General features: G+C 35.4%; 1 protein-coding gene across 3 annotated transcripts in view; it reads left to right on the top strand.

The window, feature by feature from the left end:
- The window catches only part of LOC150108726 (MPN domain-containing protein-like), a 318,202-nt gene that overhangs the window by 222,837 nt on the left and 75,072 nt on the right, over positions 1 to 20,293 (top strand). For all 3 annotated transcript variants that reach the window (XM_090390953.1, XM_090390954.1, XM_090390955.1), the window contains one exon: positions 16,716 to 16,786. In XM_090390953.1, coding sequence (XP_090247079.1) covers positions 16,716 to 16,786 — 71 coding nt within the window. The remainder of the gene's footprint in view (positions 1 to 16,715; positions 16,787 to 20,293) is intronic.

The following is a 20,293-nucleotide window of genomic DNA, read 5'->3' as shown; positions in this document are numbered from 1 at the left end:
TCTTAGAGAATACAGAGAAAATATAAGAGAGCTAAGCTGTGTGTAAAAGCAGCTAAACAAAAATCATGAGAAGTCAGTAAGAATATATCAGAAATTTGATATTATATTCTTATAAGGAAAGTGGCAAAATGTTCTGCAGGCCATTAAAAAAGCTGATGGAGGAAAGAGTACTGTAAAAATAATCAAAGATAATGGTGACATGAAAGCTGAAGATAAGGATATTCTAAATGTCTGGAATAATTATTTTAAAAGACTGTTAACTTAATTTTTTAAGAAAATGAAAACGTATACTAAATATTAATTATTATAAAAATATTAATTATATAAAACTGTAATTAATACTTTCCTATATTTTGGCAATATTACATTGCCATCATCAGGGATCACAAAAACAGTGATATATGTGCATGCAGGCACTAACACTGAGCAAATAAGGCTGAACAAAGGCAACAGAAGTTGGGCCTAGAATTCTAAAGTGCCCCCTATAACCAGTGAAGCTGTGCTTTGCTGGTCAGAGTGCTACAGTTTAAAGTCCCAAGGTCTAGTTTCTAATTTTTCAATGACAGTGTGATCATGTTTAACTGCCTGTTGTCATAGATATTAACAATCTGTCCTTCACAGAATAAGGGCCATTTTATTTCTTTCTGGTTCATCTTAGAAGTTTGGGTCCTAATTTACCACACAGGCTATCTGTGGATTGGTGAATTGCAATAGTTTCATGTGGAATCACTAGTCCCCAAAACACTGTCTGCAGGTCTTTATTCATTTATTTCTCATTTGGAGTTTCTCTGATGTCCAACATATGGTAACCCCAAGTAATTATGCATATTACAAGTGAAGTAACACGGGCTGAATTCCAGCCCATGTTACTTTACTTTTCAATGACATGTGCAGGTAGCTTTTTTTTTTTTTTTTATCTTTCTTGTGTAATGTCTGTTACATGCCCATCTTGTTTGTTGCCAAAGTATGAAATATGACATTGGCAAATTATTTCATAATACATCGATGTTTTTATGGTAGATATTGGAATTTTGGAGATTGAAGAGTTGTTCTTATTTGGCCATCAGATTTGATTGCCATAAGCCTAGAATGTTAAGGGGATGACAAGTTTTAAGATCTTTGAAATCTTTACCCAAACTACTCTTCTACAAATAACAAACTACTCCCTAAAATGTAATAATGGTATTTTGAGGGGATCTTAGAGAGCAGCTTAATTTTTTTTCCCTCTTTCATTATATCCATTTCTTGAGGGCATAACTTTCATAAACTTCAGTTTGTGTTCTAATTCTACCAGATCATTGACTATCAGGATCAGCAGTGTGAGTCCTTTATATTTGGAGTTGAGACCTATGATTGTGGCCTGGTTGGCCGAGTGCTTAGCATATTTGCTCTCCAGCCGAAAGACTGCAGATTCGAGTCTGCTGTGGGCATGGATGTTTGGGGTTATCTGTGAGAAATTACTAGTGGTGGTGATAGACAGTATATGGCATAAGTGTAGTTGACACGGTTTGCTGTAGTGGATGGATGAGTGGTGCAGCCAGAGAGTTGTAGAGTGGGCACCCTCCCTCGATGAGTCTTTGGAATCCTTGGGGGTGTCATGTAATAATAATAATAATAATTTGTGTTTTAACTATCTTCTGTTTTTGGCTCCTGGTTTGATCTGGAATTCTGATATCTCTATGTTTATTTGCTCTATAGAGTACTAAGAATGTGGAGTGTTCACCATTCTATTTTTGAATAAGATGTCTATGAAGGGAAATGCACTTTCTTTTTGTTTAAGTTTCATAGTCAAGTAGATTCCTGGATGGTGATTATTCAGACAGTTTAAATAATCTAAAAATGTCTGTATACTATATTTCCATATTATCAGAGCATCATTTACATAGTTGATCTAAAGTGTGAGTTGTTTGTGATTTTTTTTTATTATTATAAGATTCCAAGGACTCATCATCAACACAGCACAGTCCACACTGCACTACCCACTGTTTTCTGTGAACCACATATGTTTTCTGGCTGATAAACCAAGATCCTGGAAAGGGAGGAGGGAAGCCTGCTTTTTCCAGGTGAAAATGTCCAACCTTCGGCTGAAAAAGCCTATATGAAAATTTCCTCACCATTATAAGAATTTGTGATCGAAGTGCCCATGTGCCATTATTCTTTTCAATTCGTTATAGAGTTGACAAATTTTTTACCACAAAAATCATTTAGTTTGCTTTGGATTCAAATTCTTCAATAAAGAGTTTGTCATTGGTGTATTGCAATTTTTTTTTTGGGGTGGGGGAAGCTTGTTTTTCCATTGAAGCAATGTAAAAAATTCAGTGGTGAAATAATTCTAACAGCCTGTGTGTTTAGGATGTTCATTGTTTTTTGAAGTATCTTCAGGACTGAGGCAACTCGTAGTAAAGGTGGACCAAGCTCTCATTACTCCTTGTCTCAGTATCTCCCATAATGCAAAGCACATCTCCTTGCAGACATGGATAATGCTATGCATTAAGGGAAGGGCCACTACCTAGACTGGTTTCAACCTTTATTGAGGTCTCGGCAGTGGGAGCCAGACCCAGAAGTGGTGATACTAAGGCTGAAGCAATGGAGAGGTCATATTTACTTATACGAGTTGCCAAAAGGTGTACCACCTTATTATTAAATTACTCTGGATTTAGAGAAAGATGTTGGAAGTTTATTTTCCACTTGGTTAGACTATAATAAATTTAGTTTAATCCTTTTTGTGCCTGAAGTATCTTTAGGACTGAGGCAACTCGTAGTAAAGGTGGACCTGAAGTATCTCAGTCCTGAAGATACTTCAGAAGCAAACAAAGTTTGCTTACACTTGGATAAAAGATTAAACTAAATTTATTATACTCTAACCAAATGGAAAATAAACTTCCAGCATCTTTCTCTAAATCCAGAGTAATTTAATAATAAGGTGGTACAATAATAAGTAATTTAATAATAAGGTGCTTTTGGCAACTCGTATAAGTAAATGTGACCTCTCCATTGCTTCTGCCTTAGTATCACCACTTCTGGGTCTGGCTCCCACTGACGAGACCTCAATAAAGGTCAAAACCGGTCTGGGTAGTGGCCCTTCCCTTAATGCATAGCATTATACATGTCCGCTAGGAGATGTACTTTGCATTATAGGAGATACTGAGATAAGGAGTGATGAGAGCTTGGTTCGTTGGTTACTACGAGTTGCCTCAGTCCTGAAGATACTTCAGGTGCAAACTTTGTTTGCTTACACTTGGATAAAGGATTAAACTAAATTTATTATAGAACCATTTAGTAATGTGTCTAGAAAATTTGTGTGCACAAGTTTCCCATACCTACACAGAAAAGGATAATGAACCATTTGGTAATGTGTCTAGAAAGGGAAAGGAAATTTTTTTTTTATTGTGAAGTGTATTTTTAGATGTGCTATTTAAATGTGATGAAAATGTATCTAATGGGTCTAGTTGCAGGGATGGGGAACCTTTATGCATTGGAAGACCATATATCACTTTACAGATTCCTCGTAAGGTCACACACTTCATATATAATAATTTTTGCTAAAATTATAATTATTATATAATTAGGGGTGCTTAAGGGTCAAAGCTGTATAACTGAGAGGAGACCTCCACATAGCCTTTAAAGGAATGCAGAGAACCGACCAGGGCTTCTGACCTAATGTCCAATCCTCACCTTCTCGTGGTGCACCCTGTTGGGTATCTACTTTGATACTGAACGAACGAGGATGGGCTGGCAATTTGGGATTTAGCCGACCAAATTGTATTCTTATTGGTTAAACCAAAATAAAAAATGATGGTACAACATGACAAAATTTCATGCCGGCTGGGGCGTCGCCCGGTTAAACAAGGCCCCCGTTGTTTTCGCCAGGGAACCAGGGCGAACAGCGAAAAGTCAGCTACTGGAACAAATCTGAAAACAAATCCCAACTCAACATCACCAGAGTTAAAGATCGGTACTATCAACGTAAGAAGCCTGAATGGCAAAGAAATGGAGCTAGCTGAGGAATTAGATAAGTACCAGATCGACATAATAGGGGTGACTGAAACAAAAAAGACAAAAACTGGTGAGATCTTTCTGAGCAATAAATACAAAATGTTATATTCAGGCAATAACAATCAAGGAAAAGAAGGAGTAGCCATAGTATTCAACACAAAATACGAGGTTAATCTTCTTGAATGGCAGTCAGTCTCAAGTAGAGTAATGTGGGCAAATATGAGAATGGGGAACTGGACAATGAGACTTATTTGTGCCTATGGTCCCACAGAAGGTTCTACTAAGGTAGAAGTGGAGGAATTTTTTGAGGTTTTAGAAAAAGCAACTGACACAATGAAAAAGGAAAAGTTGGTCCTTGTTGGGGATCTAAATAGTAGAGTAGGAAATGATTGTGAGACATACAAAAATATTTTGGGAAAATTTGGAGAAAAGAGCAAAGCTAATAATAATGGCAAATATCTGTTGGATTTCTGCTCAGGACATGGACTGGTTATTACTAACACCATGTTCCAACATAAAAATGTGCACAAATTCACATGGAGAGAAGAGGCTAGGAATAAGAAAAGTCTCATTGACTATGTTATTGTTGATAGTGATGTTTTCTCCCTGGTGCAGGACACCAGAGTGTACAGAGGATTTGAAATTGGAAGTGATCACTATTTAGTCTTGAGCAGGATAAAATTGAATTTCATATTGAAAAGAATAACATGTAAGAAAGTTTTAAAGCGAATAAAAGTTGAGCAGCTCTCAGATGTAAACTGTAGACTAAAATACAGAAATATTATTGAAAAGAAAATGAAAGAGTTTGAGAACAGGAATCAAACCTTGGAGATTCAGTGGCAAACTCTGAAGGAAACATTGATTGATTCTGCCAGAGAGGCATGTAGTGAGGTTGTGTGCAAAGATAAAAAAATCAGAACTCCCTGGTGGACACAGGAAGTTAAAGAGGCAGTGAAGGAAAAGAAGAAAGCATATCAAAAGTTCCTGGCAAATAAGTCAGCTTTTACTCTTACAGAATACAGAGACAAATGTAAGAAAGCTAAACAGTGTGTAAAACTAGCTAAACAAAAGTCATGGGAGGACTTTGGCAAGAATATAGAAAATAAATATCAAGAAGGTGGCAAAATATTCTGGAGGTTGTTGAAGAAGCTTAGGAATGGAGGAAAGAGTGCTGTAAAAGGAATTAGAGATGATAAAGGTGAAATGAAAACAGGAGAACAAGATATCCTTGAAGTATGGAGTAATTACTTTGAAAAACTGCTGAATGAAACAAGCAGTGATGACAGCACAGTGATAAAAAACACTGACCAGGCATGCAGTCAGGAATACATATCCATACTTGAAGTAGAAAAAGCCATCAAAGGCTTGAAATGTGGAAAGGCAGCAGGAGTAGATGATATTTGACCAGAAATGCTGAAGTATGGTGGTATAAGAGTCTTACAGTGGCTGCACTGCATAGTTCAGAAAGCCTGGACAGAGGGACGAATTCCCGATGATTGGAGTAGAGCTCTCATAGTACCCATATATAAAAAGGGAAATAAAACTGAATGTGAGAATTACAGAGGTATTTCCCTACTGAGTGTTCCTGGCAAGATCTATGCAAGTATACTTGAGAAACGGTTGAGAAGAATTGTGAAAGAAAAGCTTGGTGAAGAACAAGCTGGATTTAGGCCAAATAGAGGCTGTCAGGATCAGATCTTCACTTTACGACAAATAGTCGAGAAAACATGGGAATATAACAAAGATCTGTATTTAAGTTTTGTCGATTTGGAAAAGGCATATGACAAGGTGCCAAGAGAGAAGCTATTCAATACGCTGCAGTTATATGGTGTCAATGGGGCATTATATCAAGCAATACTTAGTCTTTATTTGAGTTGTGAGTCAGCAGTTAGAATTGAAGGAAGTACAGGAAGATGGTTTAATGTTAAATCTGGTGTGAGACAAGGATGTACATTATCCCCTCTGTTATTCATTATCTATATGGATCACATTATGAAGGAATGTGGTATTAAACCTGATATCAAAATTGGAGATGTTAATGTCAGCTCTTTGCTTTATGCGGATGATGTTATACTTCTAAATAAATCCGCTACAAGTCTGCAAGATTCTCTGACTAAATTGAATAGCTGTTGTAATAGATATGGTATGAAGGTCAGCAATAAAAAGACAAAGACAATGAAAATAGGCAGAATCATTGAAAATGTCAACTGTGTTGTGAATGGAGAACCTGTGGAACAAGTAAAACGTTTCAGCTACTTAGGCACAATTTTTACTGAAGATGGTAAACTAAATATAGAAATAGACAACAGAATCAGCAAAGCTGGTACTGTGGGAAGTCAATTGAATAAATTCATATGGAATAAGAAAGAAATTAGTCGGAACACTAAATTAGCTGTATACAAGACTGTGTTCAAACCAATTTTAACTTATGGATCTGAGAGCTGGGTCAGAAGTAAAACACTTGACCAAAGACTAGAGACCGCAGATATGAGAGTCCTGAGAAAGATTAGAAGCGTGAACAGATGGCATCAATGGCAATATCATATTAAAAATGAGGATATTAGGAAAGAACTTGACATTGTCAGCATCCAGGAATGCGTTAGCAGAGCTAATCTCAGATGGTATGGTCACTTAAATAGAATGGGAGAGGAAAGATTAGCAAAACAAGTGTTCTCTGCCAGGTTGGCAGGAAAACGACCCAGAGGAAGACCAAGATATAGGTGGATTGATACGGTACAAAGTGCCTTAGACGATAGAAATATAAGATCTGATAATGTTGGAGTCTTGACAAGTAACAGACTGATTTGGAGGAAAATTGTAGATAGGAAGTTAGTAATGATGTAATATTTTCATGTAGTACTGTCATATCCTGTACACCCCTTGAGTGTACATGGCAGGAATTTGATGATGATGATGATGATGATGATATAATTATTATATATGATTATATATTTGCTAAAATTATTATACACAAAAATTAATAATTCATGAATGGAGTTCTATAAATTAACATCTCAACATTTAATTGAACACTTTATTGTATTATGTTTTAGGAATACAAGCTTTACACTAATTTATAACTAAGCGGTACATGACCTCACTTATTTGAGATTGCTGAATAAGAATCAGATATTTGGTTTCAGCATTCTTGTCAGCTTCAGTTGGTCTTCCAGGTGAGTGTTCATCAGTTATGATCTCAAGCATGTCTTAATTTGAACCATGTATGAAAATCTGGATTCACAACAGTAGGTTTAATCTAACAGATAAGCTTAGGTGTTGACAGCTATTTTTAATGGTATTAACCACACCAAATGAATTATTTTATAAAAAGATGTTTTATTAACTGCTTATATTTCCCTGAATTTCAAATCAGCATTATCAGAGCACAATACAGCATGTATACCTTACAGTGAGTTAGTGAAACAATTCAATTGTAATGGACAAAAGATCTAAAGTCCTATTTTGCTCTTAAGATAACAATGTTATCTTAAGAGCAACTTCCACATATCTTTATTTTTTTTTTACATTAGAGGGCACCAAAATAGGACTTTGATCTTTTGTCCATTACAATTGTATTGTTTCATTGTTGCATATACATGCTGTGTTGTGCTCTGATTATGCTGATTTGAAATTCAGTGAAATATAAGCAGTTAATAAAACTTTTTATAAAATAGTTCTTTTGGTGTTGTTAATACCATTAAAAAAAAGTCATGAACAACAGTAGGTTGTCCCAAAAACAAAATAGCATATGTTGAGCATGTTGATGCATTTTTGGATACTCAACAGCATTCTTTCATATTTTAATGGGATCTTTCTTACTGTCCAGTAGAGATTTCAGAATGTTGTCTTCTGAGAGCTCAATCTGTTCCATTTGTACATTTTCGGGTGCACACTCGCGACATTGACTAGATGTGATTGAAAAGTCAGTTTTAATGTGAATTCGTATTTTTCAAAATCTTTAAACCTGTCACTGTATTCTTCAATCAATAAGTGTAAGATGTCACTGTATTCAATAATATCACAATTTCTGAAGGTTTTATTAGTACTGCATTCTTCAACTACTTTTGCCAGCTCAGGAAATTGTTCAGTTGAAATTACTGGTTTGGAAGAAAAGTTTTGAAAAAAGTCAACTTCTTCCTAAATGCTTGAATGTTCTACCACGTTTCTTATATTGATTTAGTTTTGCCTTGTAGACAAACATTTAGCTGGTTTTGTTTTGACATTGTCACATAAAAATGCTGCATTTCTGCAGAAATCCTCTTTAGAAAATTTGCATGGTTTATTTTGTTCCATGCAAAAATTTGTAATTTGTTTTCTTAGTGCTAAAACTTTTTCTAGAACTTTTTCCTTTGACAGCCAGTGTACTATAGAGTGTTAAGTAAGATCCACACTTAATGCTTCCTTATCAACTTGAAGCGCATTGTGAAACTGGTGATGCCTTGAAGCATTTCCTCAAATACAGTTAACAATATCAATAAGCTCCTCAATATGCCTTTTAAAAGAGTAGGTTGGTGCAGAGATTCTGTTGATGTAATATACAATGAAACAAAATCAAGTTATCAGAATTTTGTATATTATTTTGTAACAATGCAACAAAACCTTCATGTTTTTCTCTCATATAAGGAGTACCATCTGTGTTACACTTACTAAATTACACAAATTAAGCTTTACATCCCAACATTTATCTTTAAAAATATTAAGAACATCAGTGTCCCACCTTCTGACTATGAGCATGCCAAAATTAGTAGTTCCTCATAACATTGAAAATTTGCAGTTATAATGCAAATATAAAATAAAACTTGTGATGAGTAAGTAATATCAACGAACAATAGAAAAATAAGTATCTTCATTTTGGCAAGTTGTTTGAAGCTATTCAGCAACATTGACAGCTAATTCATGTTGTTGTTTAGTTATAGTTCTTTGTGAAGAAGGAAATTGTTTGTATTTATTAACTTTATCTGAATCCTGACATACTATAACTTCAGCAAAGCACTTTTATGATTTTCTCATCACCATATTATTATTATTATTATTCATGACACCTCCAAGGAATCCGAAGACTCATCGCAGGAGGACACTTACTATACAACTGTCTCCACCACTACACCGACCTTCTACTACCAGTCAATGCCATCTACCGCCCACCACCACAACTAGTATTTTTTGTCTGTAAATTGCGTGTGTTCTGAAAGGCCGATTTCTTTTTGGTATGCGGAATGAAAAACCTGAGTTTCCGGGAGAAAAAACCGTGCTACCTCCATATGAGATCGGCTAACTCACCTTCGATTGAAAAAGTCCACATAAAGATCCCCCCCGTCATGACGAATCTATAAAAGTATAGATTTTAGCCCTATTCCAATTGAAGGGTGCAATGTACCATTGTTCTTCCAATTACACTACGGAGCCACTTATATTACTTACCTTTTCTCCTGAATATATGTACTACTTTATAATTGCTTTGGTAATTTCATTACTTCATTCTGTCACACTTGAAATGTTGTTGTTGGTTTTTCTGATGCTTCATATTTATAAGTATAGATTTTCTTGGTTCTCCTTCCAATTTTGCATATTTGTGGTCCTTATGTGTACCATAGTGCTGATGAGTATTATCTTTTCACTGTTGAAATCACAGTATCACAAAGTAAGCAACCGTTTTATCCTTGACTGCAAGTATGTAGTTCTGCACTACCATTCTTTATTGAGTACTCTATTCTCCTCCTTAATTCTTCCTTTCTTCATTTTGATATATTTGAGATATCAAATAAAAAATTTTTTAAATGATAAATGAAATAAACAAATCTTCCACTCATTCAGCTTGTTATAAAACAATAATACTTACAACAGCACCACAAAATAGCAACACATGCAAAATTGAACCTTTTATTTTTTCAAATCAAACTGATGAAACACTAAGCACTTGTAGTGGCTTATACAGGTAGTCGTCAACTTACTATGACTTGACTTACGACGACCAAAAATTATTATTAAAAATTCTCTAATTTAACTTTGCTGCCAGCATATACATACATATATCACATTACTTTTCTTGCAGTGTCGCCATTAGTCGACAAGCAAAGCCTATCACCAATACACAATTGCCACTGCTATGTTTCACCCACTTCTAACTTATCACAGCCTTTGTCAGGTTAGTTGATAATCAGCAGTCGAAGTGTTTGTTTCTCTCATTGAAATTTTTGTATCTCGTCGTAACCATATCATGTCCAGTAAGAGAAGTAATACTATTGATGAAAAATTTTCCAACATAAAAAAGAAGGCAATGAAAGCTTTAAGTTTAGATGTTAAAATGAAGGTGATTAAAGCATATGACAAAGGAAAGAAAGCCGGTGAAGCATGAGAAGAAAAACTATCACATTCAACTGTTTCAACAATTATAAAAGATAAATCAAGAATAATGGAGGCAGCTAAAGGGGCAGTTAATATGAAATGTACAATTTAATGAAAAAAAGAGAAGGGCCAATTCATGAAATGGAGAAGCTTTTAATGATGTGGATAGATGATCAAATCAACAAAAAAATATTCCTCTCAGTTTGTTTACGATTCAAACAAAAGCACGCAGCTTATTTGACAATTTAAGGAAACAATAAGAAGATAAACATGATGAGCATACATTCAACGCTAGTAAAGGTTGATTTTATCGATTCAAAAGCTGATTTAACTTACATAACATATGAATAACGGGAGAAGCTGCTAGTTCCGATTTTGAAACTGCCAAAATTTTTAAAAAAAATCTGAAATAAACACATATCAAAAATGGCGATTTTTGCTATGTGTTTATGTATTTTTTTCTTAAATTTTTTGCATATCACCAGACCAAAGTCCTCGACTTTCTTTCTTAATTTTGTATTTATCTATATATGCTAATAAATAATTTATAAAAGTTTATGTAAGTTTATACATTTTTAGCCATTTTAAGTTAAATAGAAACCTAATTTATGAAAATATAACCTAAATCAAACAAATCAAGAATTAACAAAAGTCCTCGACTTACATCAGAATCGACTTACGGCGGAGACGTTGGAACGTAACCCCGTCGTAAGTCGAGGACTACCTGTAGTGACAAATTAATAACATATGATAGTGCATTAACCATTTAACAATGGATAAGGATTAAATGCCAACCATAGAACAATGGATAGATTGTTAATAGCGGTTGATTTTGTATATTGTGTTTTAAAAATGATTTTTTAAAGTACATTTGTAATTCAAATATATCACTCAACATCAAAGACGTCTGTCAGTGATATGTTGCTAAATAAATAAGTAATATCAAACCTGATCATATATCTGAAATTTGTAGGTTAATATTTTTTTTTATTAAAGTTTTGAAGTGAATAGCATGAATAATTTCACCTTCATCATGAAATTCCGGATCTCTACCCTCAGAAAGTGTACAAATAAGATGGTACGACATGAAAAGAAAAATTTACATTGTTAATAACTTCCAATCAACAATTTTTCTCCAAATTAGTCAGATCTGTTAAGACTCCAATAATATCAGCTCTTATTTCTCTCTTATAAGGCACTTTTTTACTGTATCAATCCACTACATCTTGGTCTGCCTCTGGGTCTTTTTCCTGCAAACCTGGCAAAGAACACTTATTTTTCTAATCTTTCCTCTTCCATTTGTTTAAGTGACTACCTGAGATTAGTTCTGTTAATGCACTCCTGAATGCTAACAATGTCAAGTACTTACCTAATATCTTCATTTAATATGATACTGCCATTGATGCCATCTTTTCATTCCCATAATCTATCTCAGAATTATTCTCATATCTGTAGTCGCTAGTCTTTGATCAAGTGTTTTATTTTTAACCAAGCTCTAAGTTAATATCCATAAGTTAAAATTGATTTGAACACTGTCTTGTATACAGCTAATTTAATGTTTTGACTAATTACTTTCTTATTCCATATAAATTTATACAGTTTTCTTCCTTCCACATCAGCTTTTTTAACCTTGCTTCTATTTCCATATTTAATTTACCATCTTCACTAAAAATTGTGTGTAAATAGCTGAAATGTTTTACTTGGTCTGTAGTTCCCCATTGCTAATGCAGTTGACGTTTTAAATGTTTCTACCTATTTTCATTGTCTTCTTATTGCTGATTTTCACACTAAATTTATCATAGCAGTTGTTCAGTTAGTCATGTAATCCTGCAAACTTGTACTGGATTTATTTAGAAGAATAACATTATCATCTGCATAAAGAAAAGAGCTGAGATTACCATCTCCAATTTTGATATCAGGTTTAACCACTTTCCTTCATAATGTGATCTATATAGGTAATGTATAGCATGGCAGATTATGTGCACCCTTGTCTCACACCTGATTTAACATCAAATCATCTTCCTGTAGCTCTTTCAGTTCTAACTGCTAATTTACAGCTCAAATATAGACTAAAAATTGTTGATATAATGTCCCATTTACATCATATAACTCTAGCATTTTGTGAACAGCTTTACTCTTGGCACTTTGCCATATGCCTTTTCCACATCTACAAAACTTAATTTCAGATCCTTATAATATTCCATGATTTCTCTCCTCGTTTTTCTTAAAACGAAAATTTGATCCTGACAAACCTCTATTTGGACTGAGTCCTGCTTGTTCTTCTCCAAGCTTTCCTTCTGCAATTTAGCCACATCTCAAGTAGCATACATCTTCCAGGTAAGATGTATGCTACTTAAGATATATGCCACATCTCAAGTAGCATACATCTTACCTGGAACACCCAGTAGGAAAATTCCTGTAATTGTCGGATTCAGTTTTATTTCCCTTTATCTTCAGTTTTCATGTCGCCTTTATCATCTCTTTATTCCTTTTACGGTACTCTCCTTCATTTCCAAGCTTTTCTATTTGTCTAATAGCATCCAGAATATTTTGCCAACTTCCTGATATCTATTTGCTATGTTCTTACCAAAGTCTTCCCATGACTTCCCCTATCAGTGTCCCCTGGGTATGAGGTGCCTTTGTTCAAAGTTAGATTTCAGCATCCTCATAAAATAGAATTTGCAAATTAAAATAAAATTCATTTCAAGAAATTTTTATTTATCATCATCATCATCACCATCAAATTCCTGCCATGTACCCTCAAGGGGTGTACAGGATATAATAGTACTAAATGAAAAATTTACATCAGTACTAACTTCCTATCTACAATTTTACTCCAAATCAGTCTGTTACTTGTCAAGACTCCAACATTATCAGATCTTATATTTCTATCGTCTAAGGCACTTTGTACCGTATCAATCCACCTATATCTTGGTCTTCCTGTGGGTCATTTTCCTGCCAACTTGGCAGAGAACAATTGTTTTGCTAATCTTTCCTCGTCCATTTTGTTTAAGTGACCATACCACCTGAGATTAGCTCTGCTAACGCATTCCTGGATGCTGACAATGTCAAGTTCTTTCCTAATATCCTCGTTTTTAATATGATATTGCCATTGATGCCATCTGTTCACGCCTCTAATCTTTCTCAGGACTCATATCTGCGGTCTCTAGTCTTTGGTCAAGTGTTTTACTTCTGACCCAGCTCTCAGATCCATAAGTTAAAACTAGTTTGAACACTGTCTTGTATACAGCTAATTTAGTGTTCCGACTAATTTTTCTCTTATTCCATATGAGTTTATTCAATTGACTTCTAACCATACCAGCTTTGTTGATTCTGTTGTCTATTTCCATATTTAATTTTCCATCTTCACTAAAAATAGTGCCTAAGTAGCTGAAATGTTTTACTTGTTCCACAGGTTCCCCGTTCACAACACAGTTGACATTTTCAACAATTGTACCTATTTTCATTGTTTTTGTCTTTTTAATGCTGACCTTCATACCATATCTATTAAAACAGTTATTCAATTTAGTCAGGGAATCTTGCAAACTTGTAGCAGATTTATTTAGAAGTATAACATCATCCACATAAAGCAAGGAGCTGACATTAACATCTCCAATTTTGATATCATGTTTAATACCACTTTCCTTCATAATGTGATCCATATAGATAATGAATAACAGAGGGGATAATGTACATCCTTGTCTCACACCAGATTTAACATTAAACCATCTTCCTGTACTTCCTTCAATTCTAACTGCCGACTTACAAACTCAAATGCAGACTAAATATTGCTTGATATAATGCCCCATTGACACCATATAACTGTAGCATATTGAATAGCTTCTCTCTTGGCACTTTGTCATATGCCTTTTCCAGATCGACAAATCTTAAATACAGATCTTTGTTATATTCCCATGCTTTCTCAACTATTTGTCGTAAAGTGAAGATCTCATCCTGACAGCCTCTATCTGGCTGAATCCAGCTTGTTCTTCACCAAGCTTTTCTTCCACAATTCTTCTCAACCGTTTTTCAAGTATACTTTCATAGATCTTGCCAGGAACACTCAGTAGGGAAATATCTCTGTAATTCTCACATTCAGTTTTATTTCCCATTTTATATATGGGTACTATTAGAGCTCTACTCCAATCATCGGGAATTCGTCCCTCTGTCCAAGCTTTCTAAACTATGCAGTGTAGGCACTGTAAGACTTTTATACCATCATACTTCAGCATTTCTGGTCGAATATCATCTACTCCTGCTGCTTTTCCACATTTCAAGCCTTTGATGGCTTTTTCTACTTCAAGTATGTATATGTATTCCTGACTGTATGCCTGTTGAGTGTTATTTTACCACTGTGCTATCTCTGCTTGTTTCATTTAGCAATTTTTCGAAGTAATTACTCCATACTTCAAGGATATCGTTTTCTGCTGTTTTCATGTAACCTTTATCATGTCTAACTCCTTCTACCATTTCTAAGCGTCTTCATCAACCTCCAGAATATCTTACCACCTTCTTGATATTTATTTTCTATGTTCTTGCCAAAGTCCTCCCATGACGTTTGTTTAGCTAGTTTTACACAGTGTTTAGCATTCTTGCATTTGTCTCTGTATTCTCTAAGAGCACAAGCTGACTTATTTGCCGGGAACTTTTGATATGCTTTCTTCTTTTCCTTCACTGCCTCTTTAACTTCCTGTGTCCACCATGGAGTTCTGATTTTCTATCCTTGCAGACAACCTCACCACATGCCTGCCTCTCTGGCTGAATCAGTTAGGGTTTTCTTCAGAGTTTGCCACTGAATCTTCAAGGTTTGATTCCTGTTCTCAAACTCTTTCATTTTTTCTTCAATAATCTTTGTGTATTTTAGTCTACAGTTCACATCTGAGAGCTGCTCAACTTTTATTTGCTTTAAAATTTTCTTACATATCATTTTTTCAATCTGAAATTCAATTTTATCCTGCTCAAGACTAAATAGTGATCACTTCCAATTTCAACTCCTCTGTACACTCTGGTATCCTGCACCAGGGAGAAAATATCACTATAAACAATAACATAGTGAATGAGACTTTTCTTATTCCTTGCTTCTTCTCTCCATGTGAATTTGTGCACATTTTTATGTTGGAACATGGGATTAGTAATAACCAGTCCATGTCCTGAGTAGAAATCCAACAGGCATTTGCCATTATTATTAACTTTGCTCTTTTCTCCAAATTTTCCCAAAATATTTTTGTATGTCTCCCAATCTTTTCCTACTCTGCTATTTAGATCCCCAACAAGGACCAACTTTTCCTTTTTCATTGTGTCAGATGCTTTCTCTAAAGTATCAAAAAATTCCTCCACTTCTACTGTAGTAGAACCTTCTGTGGGACCATAGGCACAAATAAGTGTCATTGTCCAGTTTCCCATTCTGATATTTGCCCATGTCACTCTACTTGAGACTGCGTGTCATTCAGAAGATTAGCCTCATATTTTCTGTTGTATACTATGGCTACTCCTTCTTTTCCTTGATTGTCATTGCCTGAATATAACCTTTTTGTATTTATTGCTCAGAAAGATCTCACCAGTTTTTGTCTTTTTTATTTTAGTCACCCCTATTATGTCGATCTGGTACTTATCTAATTTCTCAGCTAGCTCCATTTCTTTGCGATTCAGGTTTCTTATGTTGATAGTACCGATCTTTAACTCTGGTGATGTTGAGTTGGTGTGTGCTTTCAGATTTGTTCCAGTAGCTGACTTTTTGCTATTTGCCCTGGTTCCCTAGCGAAAACAACAGGGGCCTTGTTTAATTGGGTGACGCCCCAGCCGGCATGAAATTTTGTCATGTTGTACCATCATTTTCTATATTGATTTAAGCCAGTAAGAATATACAATTTGATTGGCTAAATCCCAAATTGCCAGCCCATCTTCGTTCGTTCAGTCGGTTTTATTTATCGTCTTGAAAGGGCACCGTTCCTGATCAGGTGCCTTTTGTGCGGGGCACACCTGCACGGGGCAACCCTTTCCCCTATTATTCAAGTTGACCATTTGAATAATAGGGATACTATTCAGTGTACTGGCCTAGACACGTTAGTTACATTCTTAGTGCATTTAAACAGCTAACATCTTCCAGAAGTACACTTCATAGTAGACAAAAGAAACAAACAGTTATTTTCCCTTCCTGGACATACTAATTATATTACTACCAAATAGTTATTATCCTTTTCTGTTTATAGGAAACATAACAGAACAAAATATTTGGCTCCGTTATCATCATCTTCATTTTGCAATATGGTAATCTTTGAATTATTAAGTGATTGACACTAATTGAAGAAAATAAACTTTTTTTTTTCAGTTAATCATTTTTAAGTCCTTAAATTATTTGCTATCTTTTTCTCTAGCTCCATATAGTACTCATAAAACTACTCTCCAGGCAGAATATCAAGCTTACTGGGTAATGCCACCTCCAGAGGTAAGAATTATATACTTTTGAGAGTATCACTTGTAAGTGCCTAGAGTAATTTGGATGTTTCTAGGAATAAAGCAGTCTCTTCACATATTATGTATTCAGAAAGAAAACATAGACAAAAGATTTGCTAAAATGAGAATTGGACATTATACTGTCAAAAGTATTTTCAAACAGCTATTATATCATTGCCCTTTTTATTCCATATTTCATTGTTGAGATGATATTCTCAACTAGCTAATAGTGCCCTCTGATTATTTTCCAAACACAGCTGTTATCCTAGTTCCTATTAAGTTGCAAAATTTACTCAGAATAGTTCCTCACCAATGGACACCAATGGACCAAGAGTCATCCAACTGAAACACCCCAGTACCATTACCAAGCCTCCACCAAACTTGACACTGGAATGATGCAGTCCTGTGGGAACCTTTCCTCGGATAATCTCAAGATCCAAACATAACTATCGGAGTGAAACATTTGGAAGTGTGATTTTTCACTTCACAGAATCCTTTTCTAATCATCTACAGTCCACGAATGGTGTGGAAGACACCAGTTCAAACATGATTTGGCATTGAGGAAATGATGTGTTACTTGTTTGCAACAGCTCAGCCATGGTAATAACCTAAGATATGCAACTCTCTATGGACAGTTATAGTGCTGACAGATTTCCCTGCAGTATTTTCCAGGTTGACTGCAAGGACTTTGAATATTCGAAGGATACTCGAACTTTCCTAGATGGATCTTGGTCAGTGGCCTCCCAGGGCATTTTTCTGCTGTGGCGATACCATCAACTTTCCATCTACGAATGACATAAGCAACAATGGATTTCAGTATACAGAGATGGGTAGCAATGTCAAAGACAGAAAGACCACTGATGTAACTCCCAACTACTATCCCATGTTGGAAGTCTGTCGGTTCAGCTGAATGGGGCATCTTGATATCGAGTACAATGCAAAACATGCAGCACATCCCACCTTTTATTACCAGACTTTCACAGACATTCCTTGAATATTTCCATATGGTAAGATTAAAAATATGCATGCTGTGTAAGATATCCAAATACTTTTGTCAACATAGTGTGTGTGTGTGTGTGTGTGTGTGTGTGTGTGTGTGTGTGTGTGTGTGTGTGTGTGTGTGTGTGTTTTTGTTGTTATGTTCCATCCAGTCGTTTTCGACACCTGGTGATTCTATGAACATACACTCCATTCAGATCTGTCCCTAGCCATATCTTTCAGAATTTTCAGGCACATTCCAGTTGCTTCTTTAACTCCATCCACCCATCTAATTCTTGGTCTTCCTCTTCTCCTACTTCCATCAACTTTAGCAAGTATCATCATCTTCTCTAGACTGTCATTTGTTCGCATAATATGTTCAAAGTATGACAATTTTTGCTTGATGATCATAGCTTCAAGGGAGCAATCTGGCTTTATTCTGTCTATCACTGATTTATTGGTTTGCTTTGCAGTTGATGGTATTCTTAGTAAGCATCTCCAAACCCATAATTCAAATGCATCTATCTTCCTTCTTTCACTCTTTCTCAGGGTCCAACTTTCACGTCCATACATTACCATAGGGAATACCATTGTTTTCGCAATTCTGATTTTTGTTGTGAGGCTAATATCTTTATCTTTAAAGATCTTGCTTAAATTTGTCATTGTGTTTTTTTCCCCGAGTAATAATCTTCTAACTTCTTCAGTACAATAACCATCTTTATCAATTCGGGATCCTAGGAGCACAAAATCATTAACTGCTTCCATTTTCTCCCCATCTACTTCAAAATCATTAAGTTCACATGTTGCCATAACTTTTATCTTTTTGAGGTTAAGTTTAAGGCCATATCTTTCACTTTCTTCTTTCACTTTCATAATAAGTTTCTCCAAATCTTCTTTGCATTTTGCTAGCAAGGTGGTATCATCTGCATGCCTCAAATTATTAATATTGCTTCCACCGATTTTAATTCCAACTGAAGACTCCTCCAGCCCTGCCATTCTTAAAATGTATTTGCTGTACAAGTTAAGCAGGTATGGAGATAAAATACATCCTTGTCGCACCCCTTTACCTACGGTGAAATATTCAGTTTATCTAAGATCTGTTCAGACAGTAGTTTCTTGTTCATGATAGAGATTCCTCAGAAGGATAATGAAATGCTCTGGTACTCCCATTATTCTTAATACATTCCACAGTTTCACGTGATCTACAGAGTCAAAATCCTTACTGTAGTCAAGGAAACAAAGGTAGACATTCTTTTGACATCCCTGTGCTCTTTCTATTATCCATCTCACATTGGCGATTTGATCTCTTGTTCCTCTGCCTGTTCATCTGGCATTTCTCTCTTCATGAATGGTTCCAGTCTTTTCTGAATGATCTTAAGTAAGACTTTACTTGCATGAGAAATCAGTGCTATAGTTTGTAATTTTCACACTCTTTTGCATTGCCTTTCTTCAATAAAGGTATATAAACTGATTTTTTATATATAAGGTGTCCAAATATTTGTCAACATTGTGTGTGTGTGTGTGTGTGAGAGAGAGAGAGAGGTGTCCAAATACTTTTGCCAGCATAGTCCACACACACAGGTTCTTTCCAGTTGTATAAATTATACCTGGTTTGCACTATGTACTATTTTCCCCAAACTATTTAAACTCATATATCAGGTCATCCCAAAAGTAATGTCATGTTTAGCATTAAGTTTTGAAAGGATATAAAAGATTAAACACTTGCTAATTTAATCAAGTATATTATTATTATTACGTGACATTTCCAGGGAGGGCACTCCACTCCACCTCACCAAATGCACCCCACCCTCTCCACTACTACTTAACTCTCCCACTGCGACACTACTACTACCACCAATGCCATCTACTGCTCATCATCACCATCAACAGTATTTTTGTCTGTAAATTGTGTGTTCTGTAGATCGATTTATTTGAATGTGGGATGAAATACCTGAGTTTCTTGGATAAAAATCCTGCTACCTCCATATGAGATCGGCTAACTCAACTTCAATTGAAAAGGCCCATATAAAGATTCCCCTCATCACGACAAGAATCACACTCAGTGAACATACTGGGTTTGATTGCAGTTCAATTGGAAAAGACAGGTCATCCTAAAAGTAATGTCATGTTTAGCATTAAGTTTTGAAAGGATATAAAAGATTAAACACTTGCTAATTTAATCAAGTATATTATTATTATTATGTGACACCTCCAGGGAGTCCAAGGAGTTGTCATGGGAGAGCACTCCACTCCACCTCACCAAATGCACCCCACCCTCTCCACTACTACTTAACTCTCCCACTACGACACTACTATTACCACCAATGCCATCTACTGCTCATCATCACCATCAACAGTATTTTTGTCTCTAAATTGTGTGTGTTTTGTAGGTCAATTTATTCAAATGTGGGATGAAATACCTGAGTTTCTGGGAAAAAAAATCCTGCTACCTCCATATGAGATCGGCTAACTCAACTTCAATTGAAAAGGCCCATATAAAGATTCCCTCATCACGACAAGA

Source organism: Typopeltis vanoorti, chromosome 3, assembly GCF_054136105.1.
Source record: "Typopeltis vanoorti isolate ZY-2024b chromosome 3, IOZ_Tvanoo_1.0, whole genome shotgun sequence".
NCBI classification, from domain to species: Eukaryota; Metazoa; Arthropoda; class Arachnida; order Uropygi; family Thelyphonidae; genus Typopeltis; species Typopeltis vanoorti.
The sequence above is the reverse complement of the archived record's forward strand: the minus strand, read 5'-3'. Positions and strand labels throughout refer to the sequence as shown.